Source organism: Brachyhypopomus gauderio, chromosome 1, assembly GCF_052324685.1.
Source record: "Brachyhypopomus gauderio isolate BG-103 chromosome 1, BGAUD_0.2, whole genome shotgun sequence".
Taxonomy (NCBI): domain Eukaryota; kingdom Metazoa; phylum Chordata; class Actinopteri; order Gymnotiformes; family Hypopomidae; genus Brachyhypopomus; species Brachyhypopomus gauderio.
The window spans coordinates 48,497,168-48,517,167 of NC_135211.1; the positions used below are offsets into that span (position 1 = coordinate 48,497,168).

The 20,000-nt window shown below is 46.1% G+C and overlaps 1 protein-coding gene across 8 annotated transcripts in view; it reads right to left on the reverse strand.

The window, feature by feature from the left end:
- dnah6 (dynein, axonemal, heavy chain 6) overlaps positions 1-20,000 on the reverse strand; it is a 202,994-nt gene that overhangs the window by 34,584 nt on the left and 148,410 nt on the right. For all 8 annotated transcript variants that reach the window (XR_013133269.1, XR_013133258.1, XR_013133257.1 and 5 more), the window contains exons 63-64: positions 17,188-17,323; positions 16,733-16,905 (exon numbers count right to left, since the gene is read on the reverse strand). Coding sequence is in view for 4 of the 8 variants with exons in the window: in XM_077017625.1 (XP_076873740.1) it covers positions 16,733-16,905; positions 17,188-17,323 (309 nt within the window). In the remaining 4 variants the exon portion in view is untranslated. The remainder of the gene's footprint in view (positions 1-16,732; positions 16,906-17,187; positions 17,324-20,000) is intronic.

Below are 20,000 nucleotides of genomic sequence, written 5' to 3' on the forward strand. Positions count from 1 at the left end.
CACCTGCTGGTACCACACAATATTGATGTTAACAATTATAGTTTATTAATTTTCTCTCTCTCTTTTTATCACTCTCATACACACACACATACCTGCACACATACAGATTCTTATAGGCAGACACACACACACACACACACACGCATTTTTCACTTCAGTATCCAAATAGCTTTTATTTCATAGACAGTCCAAGGATTCATACTTATTTTCACTTACTGGACTCCAGGGTCCTATAACTGTGCTGGGTGTCTCAGTGCTGGTATTACCAACCAAATGTGTCCAAATGGACCACAATCCACTGTACTGTACAACTGTACTGCAATTGCAAGAGAGCAAACACACTTTCTACTAGATTAATGACAGAGACACACATTTTCTCATAAGACCTTACATGGGCAGAACATAAAAAATGCTATTATTCTAAAACACCTTCAGCAATTACCATATATTATAAGCCCCATAAACAAGAATAAAAAGTGATATACCAAGTTATAGGTCCTAATATAGTAATACCATTGTATGGAAGAACATTTTCTGTAACGAGGTGAGTACAGAGACGTACACACCGCGTAAGAAACAGAGAAGGGAGGACCCAAGTGCCGGTTAGTAAAAAAAAATGCAGAGCGTAAAAAACGAGCGATAACGCGCGCACCCACACACCTGAGCAATAAACAATACTAGAGAAAATTAAACACGACGCGCAAAACCGAAAATGAAACTAAACCGTGCGAGCACGGTAGAAATACAAACAGAAAACAACACGGAATTATCAACGTGTAAGCAGACCAGATAATGTCGTGGAATAATACGGTAAAAACTATAAACAGAAAACACGTGGAATCCTCAACACGTGAAAACCGAAACTAAGGACGTCAGGGAAAGACTGACAGCAGGCAAACGCCGCAACATAAAGACAACCTTCCCAAAACAATAAACAATGGATAGGAAGAGAAAACAGATTGGGGAAAACTTGAGAGGGGCCAGATAGCGGCGCAGGAGGTAGATACTCGAATAAGTAACAGCGGAACGAGAGAGAGAGAGAGAGAGCGGTGGCGAGACACCTTGAAACTTAACAATATCACAGAGAGAGAGAGAGACGGGCTGAAAGCGCAACGGCAAGAGACCAAAACGATTCAGCAGTGATTCGTCTCCACAAGCTTCCTTAAGAAGCCTATAAAACAGCTGAGACGAATCACTGCTGATTATGCTGATTTATGCCGATTTAGTCTGGGACTGACTCGGGTGCCCCGTGCGGAGGTAGAGGGCGTGGCATCCGAGCCAGCCCTGACAGAGCCCCCCTCTCTAGGCCCGAGACCACGCGGGCCCAGATTAACAGCCCTATCGCGGCGGAAGTCACGGATGAGAGAGCGGTCAACAATGAGGGACGAGGGCACCCACGACCGCTCCTCGGGCCCATACCCCAGCCAGTCCACGAGGTACTGGACACGACCCCGGACACGACGCTCATCCAACAGCCTGTTGACAGAGTACACCGGGCCCCCGTCCACTATACGGGGAGCCGGTGGCGCACGGGGCAGGCTACACAGGACCGGACGGAGCCGGGAGACGTGAAACACGGGGTGCACCCTCATGGATGGCGGGAGCAGCAATCGGTAGGTGACCGGATTAATGCGCCTATCTATCTTGAAGGGACCCAAGTAACGGGGCGCCAACTTCCTGGTACCCCCACGTATCGGCAGGTCCTTGGCGGACAGCCAAACCCGTTGACCCGGGCGAAACAAAAGAGCCGGAAGGCGATGCTTGTCGGCGTTACGACAGTAGCTGGTGGAAGCCGAGAGCAAGGCCTTACGGGCCCTACGCCAGGCCAGCCGACAACGTCGCACCATGGCCCGAGCTCCCGGGACAGCCACCTCCTCCTCCTGGTCAGCAAACATAGGGGGGGCATACCCGTAAAGACACTCAAAAGGAGACATCCCGAGGGCCGAGTGCCACAGGGTGTTATGAGCAAACTCGGCCCATAGGAGCTGGTCGGACCAGGAGGAGGGGTTGGAGGAAGCCAAACACCTGAGCGTCTGCTCAAGGTCCTGGTTTGTACGTTCCGTTTGTCCATTGGTCTGGGGATGGAATCCAGACGACAAACTGGCTTTGGCCCCCAAGAGACTCAGGAAAGCACCCCAAAACCGACTGGTAAATTGGGGTCCTCTATCGGACACAATGTCAGTAGGAAAACCGTGGTGCCGGACTATGTGATGCAAGAAAAGGGAGGCGGTCTCACGGGCAGAGGGGAGCTGAGGTAAAGCTAGGAATCTCGCAGTCTTGGAAAACCGATCCACTATCACAAGAATAGTGGTGTTACCCCGAGAATGGGGTAGCCCAGTGACGAAGTCCATAGACTCATGCGTCCAAGGCCTTGACGGAATGGGGAGCGGGCGTAGTAAACCGGCAGGCTTGGTGTGCGTAGCCTTGTTTCTGGTGCATGTTTCACACGCAGAGACAAACCGACCAACCTCCTGCTCCATCCTGGGCCACCAAAATCTACCCTGAAGGAGCTTAAGTGTACGACGTGACCCAGGATGAGCAGCAAAAGGTGAATTGTGACCCCACTCCATGACTTTCTTCCGTAGTTTGGGGTGGACGTAAAGACGACCAGCGGGACCACCACCGGGCCCAGGATCACGAGTCAGGGATTGCTTAACCTCAGTCTCCACAGCCCACCGAACAGGGGCCACTATTTTAGATGCTGGAAGTATAGTGCCGGGCTCAGAGGAGTGAGGGGGCGACTCCCACTGGCGGGACAGAGCATCGGGCTTGACGTTTTTACTTCTGGGTCGATAGGATAGAGTAAAGTCAAAACGTCCAAAGAACAAGGACCACCTGGCCTGTCTGGGGTTCAGGCGCTTAGCCTGCTGGAGGTAAGCCAGGTTTTTATGGTCTGTCCAGACAAGGAAGGGGTGCTTGGCCCCCTCCAGCCAGTGCCTCCACTCTTCAAGAGCTAACTTGACCGCTAACAGTTCCTTGTCCCCCACATCGTAATTCCGTTCGGTGGGTGTCATGCGGTGAGAGTAGTAAGCACACGGATGGAGCTTAGGAGGGGTCCCCGTTATCTGGGAGAGGATGGCACCCACCCCATGGTCAGAGGCATCAACCTCGACCACGAACGGTAATTCGGGATCGGGCATACACAATACCGGTTCTGAAGTAAACTGCCCCTTAAGGCGATCGAACGCTTGCTGGGCTTCAGAAGTCCAGACAAAGGGACCGGGTTTCTTTTTTGTAAGAGTGATCAGAGGTGCAGCAAGGGTGCTGAAACCTTTGATAAAACGGTGGTAGAAGTTAGCAAAACCCAGAAAACTTTGAACCAGGCGGAGTGAAGTGGGAGTGGGCCAGTGAGCGACAGCTCGAACCTTAGAAGGATCCATGGCCAGGGTGTTCTGGGCTATGTGATAACCGAGGAAGCCTATTTCTTTGACATGAAATAGTGACTTCTCCAGTTTGACATAGAGGTGGCTTTCGAGGAGTAACTGCAACACCCTTCGGACATGTTTTACATGTTCCGTCTCAGAGTGACTGTAAATAAGGATGTCATCCAAATATACAATTTACCCTGACTAAATTGTAGGCGCTCCTCAGGTCAAGCTTAGTAAAAATGGTGGCCTGCTGGAGGGCCTCAAAGGCGGTGGCCATGAGGGGTAGAGGGTGACGGTCTTTGACAGTTATCTTATTGAGCCCCCGGTAGTCGATGCAAGGTCTTAGTCCCCCATCTTTTTTCCCCACAAAGAAAAAACCTGCCCCGGCAGGAGAGGTGGATGGCCGGATAAAGCCAGCTGCCAGAGCCTCCTGTATGTATGTTTCCATGGCTCTACGTTCCGGTACGGCCAAAGAGAAAAGACGGCCCCTAGGGGGGCTAGAACCCGGAAGTAGATCTATGGCTATGTCATAGGCTCTATGCGGAGGGAGGAAACTAGCTTTCTTTTTGCTAAAGACCTCCCTGAGGTCGTGGTAATCATCAGGGACTCGGGTAAGGTCTACTGGATCGGGTGTATGACCGGTGGTGATTTCGGGACTGTTTCTTAAGCAGGTTTCCTTGCAGAGGACCCCCCAATTCCGGACGGTGCGGGAAAGCCAATCCACTTCCGGGTTGTGGCGTTGAAGCCAAGGAAAGCCCAGGATGAGACGCATCTGGGGCGCACCGATAACATAAAGGGCCAACTGTTCTCTATGACCCCCAATGCTCATATCAAGCGGTATAGTCTGCTTGTTGACTTCACCTGATGTTAAGGCACGTCCATCAACAGCCGCCACAGACAGTGGTTTGTCGAGGTCGGTGAGCGGGACTCCCAGTTCTTTGGCCAAAGAAACATCTATAAAGTTGGCAGCGGCACCTGAATCAACAAACGCCAACAATCGCCTATCTTCCCCCCCTCGCCAGGTAAGTGAGACATGGATATATAATCCATTGTTAGGAGGGTTTGGGACAGAACCCGCCAGGACCTCCCGTGTTACTGGCGGGCCGCTCCTTTTCCCTGTAACTCGGGGCATCTAGAACGTAGATGCCCCTCGCTACCACAGTAAAGACATCTACCCCCCTGGAGACGCGCCTGTCTTTCTTGACGGGACAGACGCGTGTGGCCTAGTTGCATGGGTTGCGGCTCATTAACAGTCTCACATAACTCTAAGGTGCGTGTGGTATCAACCCCCTGAAATTGTAGCCTCTTAGTGTTTTTGCGTTCACGGCGACGATTGTCGAGACGCACCGTGAACGCAATCAGTGCATCTAGGTCAGCCGGGGGGTCACGAAGCGCTAGCTCATCCTTAAGGTCGTCTGACAACCCTTCCTGAAAGATCGCCATGAGCGCACCAGCACCCCATCCACTTTCTGAAGCCAATGTTCGGAACTCTAGGGAGTAGTCAGCTACTGACATCTTCCCTTGACGTAGGCGCAAGAGACGTGGACCCACTACACCCCCTGAGGATGGATGGTAAAAGGCGCTTCTCATGGCTGTAGCGAAGCGTTCATAGGAAGAACATACTTCCGCTTGAGACTCCCAAAGAGGGGTGGCCCAAGCCAACGCTCTTTCAGACAACAGCGTCAGCACGTAGGCTACTTTGGCACGCTCAGAGGGAAACCTGGAGGGCTGCTGTTCGAATATTAGAGAACATTGTAGTAAAAACCCTCTGCAACCCTCTGGATCTCCTGAATAGCGGGCCGGAGATGGGAGAGTAGGTACAAGATGTGATGCTGAGACAGATGGTTCACGTGGGCGAGCAGAAGGGGGAACATGAGAAACAGGAGCTGAACCAGCTAGGGTCTGCATAGTGACAGTCATGTCATTAAGCTGCTTAACAATCTGCCTTAGAACCTCGTCGTGGCTGCCAAGCAACTGTCCCTGATTGGTGAGGGCAGCTCTTAACTCTGCTGACTCTTGTTTAGCGGCTGGGTCCATGTTTAGGCTGAATCGTTCTGTAACGAGGTGAGTACAGAGACGTACACACCGCGTAAGAAACAGAGAAGGGAGGACCCAAGTGCCGGTTAGTAAAAAAAAATGCAGAGCGTAAAAAACGAGCGATAACGCGCGCACCCACACACCTGAGCAATAAACAATACTAGAGAAAATTAAACACGACGCGCAAAACCGAAAATGAAACTAAACCGTGCGAGCACGGTAGAAATACAAACAGAAAACAACACGGAATTATCAACGTGTAAGCAGACCAGATAATGTCGTGGAATAATACGGTAAAAACTATAAACAGAAAACACGTGGAATCCTCAACACGTGAAAACCGAAACTAAGGACGTCAGGGAAAGACTGACAGCAGGCAAACGCCGCAACATAAAGACAACCTTCCCAAAACAATAAACAATGGATAGGAAGAGAAAACAGATTGGGGAAAACTTGAGAGGGGCCAGATAGCGGCGCAGGAGGTAGATACTCGAATAAGTAACAGCGGAACGAGAGAGAGAGAGAGAGCGGTGGCGAGACACCTTGAAACTTAACAATATCACAGAGAGAGAGAGACGGGCTGAAAGCGCGACGGCAAGAGACCAAAACGATTCAGCAGTGATTCGTCTCCACAAGCTTCCTTAAGAAGCCTATAAAACAGCTGAGACGAATCACTGCTGATTATGCTGATTTATGCCGATTTAGTCTGGGACTGACTCGGGTGCCCCGTGCGGAGGTAGAGGGCGTGGCATCCGAGCCAGCCCTGACATTTTCAATGCTCAGGCCCATTACACAGAGCCCTTAATTTTATGTAATTGAAGGCAAAAAGACGGCTGAATGGGAGCAGGTGTCCGATAGGTGTCTTATTGATCACAGACTGGGTTGAATGGGAGAAGGTGTCCGATAGGCATCTTATTGATCACTATTAGTGCCAATGGGCCCTAATGGGCCTCACACGACCTCCAGTCCACACTGTGGACTCTACAGCACTGCAGTGCCTGCAACATCACTCAAGAATTCCATGTCTTTCCATTTTACAATTCGGACACTCAACCGAATGTCGTTTATAATAGTACCAGTTCCATAACATCCAGAAAAAAAAAAAACTTTAGTTACAACAACCAATATTTGCTTTTAGATGAGAGGTCAGCTTCTTGGAGTTCATGCATAAACATGCGTAATTTTCAAATAAATTTTAAGGTGTGGGGGATTATAATGCTCTGTGATTTTCATCACAATTGGTCAATTTTTGTTTTGTAAACAATGGAAACTGAATAATTTATAGAATTCTTGAAAAGAAAGGGAATATCTGCAGTGCATTTGGTATTTGTGAGATCACATTTTGGTTTTGGGCTTTACATGTGTTTATGACTGCATTGCCGCCATAACGTCACTGCCGCTGTCACACTCTGAACTCAGATTCCCATAATCCTCAGGGGAATCTGGTTGAGTTCAACCTTCAGACATTGTTCAATCATGAAGCACATTCCAGATCCTCACCACCCAAGTATTGAACTATTTTCACCTTTTTCTAAATTTCACTGCTTTGTTGTTTATATTTTTGTTGCAAGGTATTGCCACTGTGTACACAGAGCAACTGACAATTATTTCTCATTTAGTTGACCTTGCTAGTTCTTGTTTTTCCCAGAATCACCCCTTCTTGTATATTTACCTGGGTGTATTTTCTAGTTTTCATTACCTGGTTAATCTCTATGGTATTGTCACTGTCCTTTGATGGTTTGACCTTTGCCTGTTTTTGTTCTGCATTTTTGAATTGGTAAAGATTGTTTGTTCTGATTCCGTTCATAGGATGATAAATGGGCAAGATGATTGGACCAATAAGAGAAGCTTAGAGTGAATCTAACACTGCACTAATATTCGACCTCTCCCATCTGACCAATATGGCATTTGAGAGAACTGTGCGAGACTCCATCTAAACTCTGACCCTAGAAGCATCACTGGACCCACCCCCTGAAACCTCTGCATCCAATCCCAGACTCGATAGTTTCCGTAGAATGTGTTTCTCCCTTCTTCCTTAACCTCATGAAACCCCATGTCTGCTCCTTGAAAGCCTCTGTTTGCTCCATGTTTCGGTGGTCCATAGGAATGAACTCATAATCAAGTGTACAATATTAAGCTCTTCCATTAACTCGGTGTTGTAGCACATTTGAAACCTCGTTCTCCTGACCCAAGTGTGTCACTGACCGGTGCCCTACCCATTAGGCCAACAATAGGCACGTTGTAGCACATTTAGTGTTAAGATGATAGTGTTGTAGTACAGAAAATGTTAAGATGATAGTGTTGTAGTACAGATAGTGTTAAGTTTCTTTTATAAAAAAAAATGTGAGAACTTACTATTTGAGAATCTATGGTAAGAGAGCAATTGCTATTTTACTGGTCAGAACTCAAAACCCCCAACCCATTCTTTACTCTTAGTAGTGTTGCTGCATTCAAAATCTGTAAGCGAGGAAAAGGAAATCCCAGAGAAACTGCAGGAAACTTTGCAAGAGCACCGGATGAACTGGAGCGCAAAGTCAAACTCTCTCTGTGAAAGAAGAGTGAATCCACGCAAGAGCAGAGGAACTACAAGAACACAAACCTGCACCAGAGCTGGAGGAACCCTGCTGATTCAAATGACTGAGCTATCGATAGGCAGCAAAATAACACCACAGAGCAGGGGAGAAAGGGGATAGAAGAGGGGGGGAGAGAGAGAGAGAGAGAGAGAGGGTAAGGGATAGAGAGAGAGAGAGAGAGGGTAAGGGATAGAGAGAGAGAGAGAGAGAGAGAGAGAGAGGGTAAGGGATAGAGAGAGAGAGAGAGAACAGCTATCCTGATGAAGGTATTTTTTACTGAGTAATGCGCTGAAGCCAATGTGTAGGAAGCCAATATGCTAAGAGTGTGATTCAGTCTTCAGAAGTGGCTTTGATCTTTTAAATAGACTGAACAGTGCATTACAATGCAAGAGATTGCAATCCATCACCCACAGTCATGCACTCATTTAGTTCATTCACTGACAGACACACTTACTCTCATTAACTGGCAGAGGATGTTCGGGAGCAGGATCATTAGAACTAATACACACTGATACTGAAGGTCACGGGGTCAGCTGATTAACGAGTGTGTCCTGACGAGCTATTTAAGATATTTAAGAATGAGACTGCAAGTTGCCTATGGTGTGCTCTGGGTGCTTTGAAGATTATCTGTTTTCATGTTCTGGGGATGGGATCTGATTTTAAAGTAAAGCTCGGGTTCTCTACCCAAGGCCTGGCAGCTTGAGGGTCCTGATTGCCCTGTCTGATCTCAGCTGATCCCAAGACTACACTATTCTGAATGTTCCTGCAACTGATGGAGCCATTCTCCCAGTTTTTGGGGGGTGTCACAGACACAGACTTCCCCTTCCACATGTTCAAACTGCTACATACATCACTACGAACTTCTTGTGGTTTGTCCATCACAGGACAAAATAATTAATCCATATTATGACTATTTTTTTGTGATTTTTTCGACTTTGTTTGTTAACATTTTCTCACATTGTGCTCCCACCTCTTGTCTTTTTCAGTAATTATGATGTTTAATCGTGAACAGTGTTGTGTAGAGCTGCCATTCCTCCAGGAAAGCTTATTCTATCTCCATCGGTCAAATCTGGTGGCCTACCGTAGCTCCTTGTGCAGTACAGATATAGGTTCAAGCTCATATCAATAATCAGAACTGATATGACAGAATCAGTCTTACCTGGGAATCCCATTTAGTTTCACTCACAAGATTTAGTGTTAGCTGAGTAGTCCCTGGCCTCGGGTAAGCCATCTTTACAAGCATGGGGAGTAGGGCAGTCCCATCACTTAACAACTAGAGTGCTGGTCCAGGATATGTGTCGTGATCTGTACTACGGGGTGGTTTGGCGGTTGGTGTTTAGTAAGTAGTTTTGCCAGTTTTGCAACAGCCTGAACTAATATTATGGATTTGCTCCCCAAAATTGTTCATTTGCTATTGAATTACAGCCCACACACTTTTAGAAAGAAACACTACCTCTAATATATATAACAGTGGTTCCCAAAGTGGGGGGCGCGCCCCCTAGGTGGGGCGCGGAGCTATTGCAGGGGGGGCGCGGAGCTTGAAAGTAAAACGTGCACATGTAGGGATGCACCGATTCCGATATTAATATCTGAAAAAATTCTAGATCGGGTATCGGTGACAATGTGACCGATCCATAAAAACAGATCTATTCAGTCTAGTTCTATGCTTATATTGCTTGCTTTTCGGAGTTAGTTCAACCTTAATACTCGTGCTGGTGGTATTCCACTTAGTCCGTTTATTTGCTGGTTGACCAAAATAAACCTGGGCTCCAGCAATACTTCACTGTTCATGCATGAACTGGTGAGTTGTCCAAATCTCATTTAATGCGTTACTTACAGAAATGAAATAAAGAGCAGTGGTCTGACTCGGCAGAAAGCTAAAAAAACAACAATATTCCATACGCGCACGCAACTCGCTCCCTTAAAGAGACAGTACACATATTTCTGGCCGTTACATGCTTTGTGCTCTGCGTGATGTCTGCGCTTGCAAACTAGCCGCATATGTATTGCTGTTTCTCTTATTTCATCTCCTTATTTATTTTAAATTATATTTAGAATTCTTGAACCATTTAAAAGGTTTCTTGCAGTTTATTTTTTTCATGTTTGACCAAAGTTGTGAACCTATTGTTTTTGTAAGTTTTCAACACATCCCTAGTCAATATGGGGGGGGGTGTAGGGGGGGCGCAAAAATATTCTCATCTACTAAAGGGGGGCACGGCAGAAAAAGTTTGGGAACCACTGATATATAACCTCCTCCCTGTACACCGGCTATATAACTACACCATTCTAACTACTGAGCAGCCTCTTTATTAGTATCTAGAAAAAGGACATTTACCTCAAGGGGCAAAGCATTTTCTATAAAGCTCCCAAGTTCTGAAATGACCTTGAGACTCAGACACAATCTGCATCCACCGTTGCACACTACATGTCCCTATTTTGCACATTTAGTATTTGACCATGCCTAATAATCTCTCCTCTCTTTCTGCTGAAGTACATCTATTCCAGGTATCATGTTACTGAGCCTCGAGCCATCTCATCTGCTGTGGCTCTAACCCTATCATGCCCCGACCCTATCATCTTCTGTGGCACCTACTACCTCCCCTGACCCTATCACCTGATGTACGCTATCCCTGACCCTATCACTACTGACCAACAGTAGAGAACAGAACAAAATGAAGTTTGAGCAACAGGGAACTAACACACGTTTGGAACAAACTAGGGTAGACACCTGGAGAATCAGCATCAGCATGAGCTTGACAACCATTATGACATCACTGTGTTTTCAAATTATGTCGTGAATTACAATCTGCAGAGGTTTCCTTTGATACTCTTAAGTGTGTTGCAGCAGACAGGTTTTTGCCAAAAGAAGAGTGGATACGTTCTGTAAAATAATTGTTTGGCAAGGCACAGCTGACAGTGATGATTAAAAGCTTGACTATAGGCCAGCGAGGTGTACAGCCTTCAGGATGTGAGACAGTTGATGGAGACGCTTCTGGAGAAGGTCAAAGCTAGTTTTCCATGTCATGTTGAGATCCAATACCAGTACAAAACAAGTATAGAAGCCGTGTGAAGAAGCAGAAATGGGTTATAATTTTGTGTTAGTCCATCAGATGACTTGGAAACATAAATCAGACACATGAAGAGTCCATGCTAAATAATAAGCAATAAGCACCCCATAACTCCGAAGTTGCCTGAGATTATCTGTCAGGGTGTGAAAATGAGAGTGTTCTAGAGGTACACCTCAAAAATTTGTTTTATCTCGCAGGACTCAGGTGGAATGGATTTAACATGTACTCAAGAGTTTTCTCAGAGTTCTCGCTCAGGACCCAGTTACCCAAATCCAGAAAAGCTCAGTCCTTACTGCTGTCTGGGTGTATTTTCTTGATTTATGGCACTTTGCTGATAGCATCAGTTCTGGATAAAGGACCTAGAGACAAATATGGTGCTTTTCCTTGACTTTCCTTGACTAGCCATGGTAACTTGCAGATGTGGCAGCTTCCTGCCGGTACCATCATGCATGTCAGCTGGCAGCGAAACCCATTTAAGAAAATCCCTGTGCCTCCTTCAAGACCTCTTGGCAGGGAGTGACTGAGGGCTTATTGAGACTTATTCCCGCACTCAAGGACAGGGATTTGGACCCATCCTTGTTGTTTGCTTGTCAAGATTCTGTGGATGAGTCCAGGAGACTCTGGTTCTTTGATCTGGTGTTTGAGCATTAGACGTCCACTAAAATGCTGAAAGACAGATGAAGGGACTGCTGCAGCACCATGCCATAGGTCAGGACTGGCTGGCTACAGCCTGTCAGTCTGCCATGGAAAATCTGAAGGGAGTCTCCAGAGAGACTGAAAACTCAGAATGACCCGGGCTGCTGTGTGACTCTTTAAGGTGGAAGACAAAGGGAGAGTGTGAAAAGCAGTATTTGTGAACCTTACAGAAGTAATCGGACAGTAGGTGATCACCCAGATGAAAAAGTCCAGGATGTGGCGTGTCAGTCTTTTAAAATTGTACTGTAGCACCTCATTTAATTCCAATGACATCATGTGATGCTAATATGTGATGGCATATTGTGATGTCATAATGCCTCTCCTGAAACCAGCATGTTTCAATCCAATTTAATATGTAACGGAAGGTCATGAAGGGGAAGAACATGTAACTGAAGATACAGAATGAGGTATGTTTAAATAACTCTGGTGCTCTGACAGAACTAGACACACGTCTTGGTTCGACAAGCCGAGTGCCATAACTCCTGTGGTGCAGCACGTTTTTCATGAATGTGCCTCACGAAGTCACGAAGGCCTATTTAATTCAACAAAACTATTATGTTTCCTATCCCTCGGATGAACAACTGAATTGATCATACAGACATAGCTTAGTGTTAGTCTAAGCTTGAATAGCTAAAATAACACTAGCTAGTGCCTCTCATTGCAAATATTTAGGAACACGAACTGGCCAAGTTCCACTTATACTGATGATGTGGTGGTCCACAGTGCCTCTGTGTTACTAAGCCACAGATCAACATGGTCCTAAAGGGGGTGAAGAGGACCAAAATCTAAATGCTAAATGCAGAAATGTTCAGGTGGACTTTGGTGCTTCACCCTTACACACTGCAGCTAAAACATTTCTCAGGCAAGGATAATGCTAATGCTACATCCGAGTGGGGTACAGTGTTTTTTGTTAATGGGAACACCATTTATCCCTCTGTGGTCCTTGCCAAAAGCAATGTTGAACGAGAATAATGTTTTATCATTATCATAAGTGCATTTGTGTAAAAAAGCTAAAGTAACTATTGGTTATTGTACCCTGATGAGCCCTTTAAGAAGAAAAGTGTAAATTGCCTGGTGGGTCTAGGTAGAGACAGGAACTAATATATCGTGAGGGTTTTTTTCTGGTTTCATTTTTGTCCTCCTCGCATTGTACTCTCTTTTCTTTTTAAATGTGAACCAGAGCAACCAAAGTTGGCTCTCTCCCTATTGATTTTCATTAGTACTTCATACCTCCAGGCTCTACATAATTGGACTGGGTTTCACTTCCTACATTGAGGCAGTGCCTGCCTTTGAGTTAGCCATCTTTAGATGTGTAGGTTTGCCGGTAACGTAACGTAACAGCCCACTGTGAGGACAGTGCTCTTGCTGTCCAGAGGTGCTAGCACAACCGGGTCCTCCAGCAGCCAGGGGGCAGTGCCAGTCGTCTGGGTGGGCAAGAAATGATGCCCAGGGCAGAGCTTGGAGGGATGGCCGTCCCTGAAAGGGAACGGATCATGAAAGCAAGCAGGCAGCTTGGGCAGTTGGTCTCAGTTGAGACTTCATTTCTGTATGGTGTAATGCCGGCTAATCTGCATTTCCCAGCAGCCCCAATTGTTTATTTATGTTCAAAGGAAGGGGATCAGAGTGATTTGAGGCACACACACACACACACACACACACACACACACACAAACATATATGTGTGTGTGTGTGTATATATTGAATATACACTATATAAAAGCACTGGATTAAGAAAAGCATTAAAAAAATCTGTATTTGAACCTCTGCTTCTTGTTCTTCCCACTATACATATCTGTGCTGACTTTACATATATGTACTGACTTTACGTACCCCCAGACATGTATTGTTTACATTTACAGAATAGGTGCACTGAGAATACTGTACATATATATGTACTGAATTTACGTACCCCCAGACATGTACTGTTTCCATTTACAGAATAGGTGCACTGAGAATACTGTACATATATATGTACTGACTTTACGTACCCCCAGACTGTTTACATTTACAGCGTTGGTGCATTGAGAATACTTTCTGAGGGTTTACTGCATCATCTCTCCACTGTTACCAACTGGGCAAATATCTTGAGAAAACTACCAGAAGTAACTTAGAGAGATACTTCCACATATTCACCCAACTGGTAGTAGCAGAGGAATGTGGTGGCATTATGAGTGCTAACAAAGCTAGCTAATGAGTGGAGCAGCTGAGTGCTTGTTCCCTTAATGGCCAACATCAGGAAGTTATGTGGTGAAACACCCTAATGTGTAACGGCGGGAGACATGGTAACGTGGGGAAACACCCTAATGTGTAACAGTGGGAGACATGGTAACGTGGGGAAACACGCTAATGTGTAATGGCAGGAGATATGGTAACGTGGGGAAACACTAATGTGTAATGGCGGGAGACATGGTAACGTGGGGAAACACTCTAATGTGTAACGGCAGGAGATATGGTAACGTGGGAAAACACCCTAATGTGTAATGGCGGGAGACATGGTAACGTGGGGAAACACTCTAATGCAGGGGTACTCAACTGGCGGACCGCGGTCCGGATCCGGACCCGAACGCAGTCCTGTCCGGACCCAATCTCATTCCTGATTAACTGGATACGGACCAAAACAAAACCGTAGCATTTATTTCAGGGCTATTGAAAAAACACTCCGTCACGAGTGTTACGTTTGCCACCCCCGCTCAACAACTTACGTTCGCCACCCCGCTCAACAACAAGCCTGCCTGGTTGATGCTTCGCGAGCGGCGCGAGGGTCCGCGCGGCGAAAATGACGTAATCGCTGTGGCTCCGCGTGTGCGTGAGTGCCTCGCGCGCTGTTGGTTCGAGAGGTCGTGCACCTCTCGAATTTTGTAACTTCGCGCCGCGCTTCAGCGCAATGAACAAAGTCACGTTTTCAGGGTTCATACACCTTTATAAGGTGGAATTAAAGCACTTGTACGTCACTTTCAAGGTCCATTTCAATATTTCCCAGCATGTTAAACATAATTAAGTTAAATATTTATACATATACTCGAAATAATTCGCTTTTTATCACATTATTTAATGGTTGTTTATTTAAAAACGCCCAATCTTCACGTCTTCACGTTCTCTCATGTTTCGTCCTGGAATTACAAGAGGCTCGTATTTGTTAACCTAATACAAGAGAACTATTCAGTCAGACAGCTATTTGTTGTGAAACCAAGTCGTTACAATTTCAAGCATTTTAAAGTACTTTAACCTAAATTCCAGCACTTTTCAAACCTGAAACATATAGCAACATTAAAATTGGTCAGGTAAATGTTCATTCCCCTGTTTTGAGGGGTGTTTCTACCACATATCGTTTCGGACAAAACGCCTATCGTTTCGGAGAACACTGCAGTGACGCTCGCGAAAGTATAAACGCCTCCACCGTTCGCGCACCCCCCCGCTCAACAACTTACGTTCGCCACCCCCGCCGCACCGGACCTCAGGGCACAGGTATCTGCCAAAATTGGACCGCGGACAAATTTAGTTGAGTACGCCTGCTCTAATGTGTAACGGCAGGAGATATGGTAACGTGGGGAAACACACTAATGTGTAATGGCGGGAGGCATGGTAACGTGGGGAAACACTCTAATGTGTAACGGCAGGAGATATGGTAACGTGGGGAAACACCCTAATGTGTAATGGCGGGAGACATGGTAACGTGGGGAAACACTCTAATGTGTAACGGCAGGAGATATGGTAACGTGGGGAAACACACTAATGTGTAATGGCGGGAGGCATGGTAACGTGGGGAAACACCCTAATGCACCAATTCACTCATATGACATTATATTATATTGACAAATATATTGTCAGCATAAACATATTAAATAAGTAAATGAATTAATACAATTACACAATGTATATCAAATCTATAGCACTGTACATGGGCTCATGTACATGGGTTCATTAGACATTAGATATAAGATATTAAATATAAGATATTAGAAACAATATATTAGATATTAATGTCATGGTAGGTCAGCCTGGACGCCACCAGAGGGCACGTACACACAACTCCTCTGTCACACGCACGCCCACAACCACACGGAGCACACCCTCTCAGTCTCGGTCACGCCCACAACCACACGGAGCACACCCTCTCAGTCTCGGTCACGCCCACAACCACACGGAGCACACCTTCTCAGTCTCGGACACTCCTACCATCCCAATCACCGGAGTACTGACACCTGTCACATAATCAGGTGGTGGTGTATTAATGCTTCCTCGCCTCGCACCATGGGAAAAGACCTGCTCTGTGTTCAAGCTTATTTGAACTCCGTTGTTCTATTTGTAGGTATCTCTTCGTTGCTATTTCTGTCTCGTTTATTCTGACTTGTGGCCTGAGTGTTTAATTTTCGTTATGCTACTGTCCCAGCGGCACAATTAAATACAATATATTAGAGACAAGATATTAGATATGATATTAGATATAAGATATTAGATACAAGATATCAATATGAAAATACTGAACCATGCAGTGGAAGGGGAAGGACGAAGAAAACATTATTTTTCAAAAAAAAAAAAAAAAAAACACGTTATGGAAACGGACAGAAGCTTGGTGCTTTGTGGTGAATGACCTGGTTTTATGCCTAAAGAAGCTTCACTCTTGTTTCCACCATTACAGCAGCATCTGAACGAGTCTGGCCGCCCCTGCTGTGGTGATTCAGTAGCTCAGTGACGAGCACTAAAACAGCAGTGACTTGCTTACTCTCTGTGTAGTACAACTACTGAGACTAAAAACACTTTCAAAGACAAAATGAACAGTGATGTAGGGCCCCTGTTTCTTCACTGAAGGTCAACAGGACAGCTGTATCCTGGTGCCTGGCCCTGCATACCAATTGAAAGACTTAAGAATGTCCCTGATTAAATATGATTTTCTGGGCTTTTAGCTCAGTTATTGTGCTGAAGTTTGAATGCATAAGCACTATGCTGTGTAGACACGACCCATGAGAACGGGGAAGTTCTTGACCCCTACCTGCTCCTCGCTGAAGCTCTTTATGAGGAGGAGCTTCTGGAAGGACCCCAGGCGCTCATTCCAGTGACCTCTGACCTCTGGGTGGTGTTCAGCAGGTGTGTCCTCTGAGTATGGAGGGAGGTCCATCACGTAGCCCTCCCACTGTTCTGGGTTCAACGAGACCTCCAACCGACCTGCAAAGAATGAGAGACAGAGAGAGAGAGAGAGAGAGAGAGAGGAAGGGTAAAAAACGTAACAAAAATGTAAAAAAAAAAGTTCCAAGTTGCATTTATGACTCATTCATACAAAAACAAAACATGTACAATTGGGAAAAAAGAATACGATACAAACCTACCCTCCAACACACACACCTACTACACATTAAATCACTTAGTTATACCACGAAACAACATAAAACATCCTAAGGACCCGGAATGACTGCTGGGCTAGATCAATTAAACAAATCCATAGCTTACCCAGCTGCACGGTAATGGGTGTAGATACGACGTCTTTGGTAATCCCTCTAAAACATGGCAGGGTGCTCTCGAGATCACAGCATGTGTCCCACACGGAATCAGACAGCCATGGAACATTTGGCTTCTCCGACAACTCCTACAGAGACAGAGAGAAGCGTCCTGTCAATGGCATTTGCAGCAGTAACGGTACTGAACTATACATGCTTCAGGCACTACAGCTATCTGGATGTGAGCTACGCCGAATTGAACCGAGACAGATGGAAGAATGTACGACTGATGGAGTTTCTATTCAAATGAACCGCAAAACAAACAGGTGTGATTGGAGAATGTGACGGTGATTAGGGCGGAGCTTTGGGGGAGACATCTCAGTGGTGTTTGGGGGAGACATCTCAGCGGTGTTTGGGGGAGACATCTCAGAGGTGTTTGGGGGAGACATCTCAGCGGTGTTTGGGGCAGATATCTCAGCGGTGTTTGGGGCAGATATCTCAGCGGTGTTTGGGGGAGACATCTCAGAGGTGTTTGGGGGAGACATCTCAGTGGTGTTGGGGGAGACATATCAGCGGTGTTTGGGGCAGATATCTCAGCGGTGTTTGGGGCAGATATCTCAGTGGTGTTTGGGGCAGATATCTCAGCGGTGTTTGGGAGAGAGATCTCAGCGGTGTTTGGGAGAGAGATCTCAGCGGTGTTTAGGGGAGATATCTCAGCGGTGTTTAGGGGAGATATCTCAGCGGTGTTTAGGGGAGATATCTCAGCGGTGTTTGGGAGAGAGATCTCAGCGGTGTTTGGGAGAGAGATCTCAGCGGTGTTTGGGAGAGAGATCTCAGCGGTGTTTAGGGGAGAGATCTCAGCGGTGTTTGGGAGAGAGATCTCAGCGGTGTTTGGGAGAGAGATCTCAGCGGTGTTTGGGAGAGAGATCTCAGCGGTTTAGGGGAGACATCTCAGCGGTGTTTGGGAGAGAGATCTCAGCGGTGTTTGGGAGAGAGATCTCAGCGGTGTTTGGGAGAGAGATCTCAGCGGTGTTTGGGAGGGAGATCTCAGCGGTGTTTGGGGCAGCACAGTGATGGGGACTAGAATGGGGTGTGGTGAATGGTTTGTTAAAGAGCTGCGGTATGATGATGATCCTCCAGTGGTGAGAGAGACCACATGACAGATGGGGAGTTGGGTTCATCTGTCCAGTGAGGGAAGAGTGATGATGACTGTATCACCACACTGTGATTCTGGAAGTGATGGAGTGCGTGCAGACACACACACACACACACACACACACACACACACACACTCACACTCACACACACACACACACACACACACACACACACACACACACACAGAACACAAGGCGAGGAGAGGCCTAAAATAGCAATCTGCTTCGCTCATTAATTTTGCAATTAATACAATTTCGTCTCGTTCATGACTCGGGTGTGTGAATGTGTGTGTGTGTGTGTGTGTGTGTGTGTGTGTGTGTGTGTGTGTGTGTGCGTGTGAGTGTGTGAGTTTCTGCCTGTAATTGGGGCCCAGAGGTGGGCTGGAGCTGATGGGTGTAAAGGGAAATCTGCTTTTGAAGAGTACAAGGCATAAGCCAAGGATCACACACACACACACACACACGCAGGTATGTGCACACACACAAACACACACAGGCATCCGCACACACACACACACACACACACGCACGCACGCACGCACGCACGCACGCACGCACACACACACACACACCTCAACTCAACTCAACTCAACTCAACTCTATTTATATAGCCCTTTACAGAACAGCCTCGGCTGGGTCAAAGTGCTTTACAAAGTAAGTAGTAAATGTAAAAACAGACAAGATTATTAATTATATAGTAAAAAACAGCAACTATAACATGCTAAAATACTAATGAAATTACTAATGAGACAGTTAAACAATAGAACCACTAAAAAACCATACAACAATAAAAACAATAACAACACAAGTCTCATGCTGGGTTAAAAGCCAAGGAATAAAAGTAAGTTTTAAGATGAGTCTTAAAAATGGACGGTGAAAAAGCCTGTCTGATATAAATTGGAAGGTCATTCCATAATTTCGGTGCAGCAGTTGAAACAGATCGATCCCCTCTGAGCTTGCGTTTTGCTTTTGGCACCTTCAGGAGAAGCTGATCAGCTGACCTAAGGCACCCACTGGGAGCGTGTGGTTGGAGGAGCTCAGAGAGATAAGGTGGGGCAAGTCCATTTAGAGATTTAAAAACAAATAAAAGAATTTTAAAATGGATTCTAAAATGCACCGGCAGCCAATGGAGAGAGGCCAGAATAGGTGTTATGTGCTCCTTCTTACGCACTCCAGTTTGAAGTCTGGCAGCAGCGTTCTGTGCATGGATTTAAAACCGGATTGGAAAATCTCCAAGATATTGTGCTCATCCAGAAAAGATTTTACTTGGGTGTAAACAAGTTTCTCTGTGTTTTTTTTTAAATAAAAGGCAGTTTGGAGATGGGTCTATAGTTAGTCAATAGGGTGTGATCAAGACCAGGTTTCTTTAGCAGAGGTTGAACTACTGCCTGTTTAAAACTCATGGGAATGACAGCAGAGGACAGACTGCTGTTTATAATGGCCAAGACATTACATTTTACATTTACGGCATTTTGGCAGACGCCCTTATCCAGAGCGACTTACATTTTTTATACAAGTGAGCAAGTGAGGGTTAGGTGCCTTGCTCAGGGGCACCTCAGTCATGGCCTCAGGTCTGAGGATCGAACCTGCGACCCTCCGGTCACAAGACAAGTTCCCTAACCACCAGGCCATGACTGCCCTGCCCAGACATGATGCCCTATACTCGGAA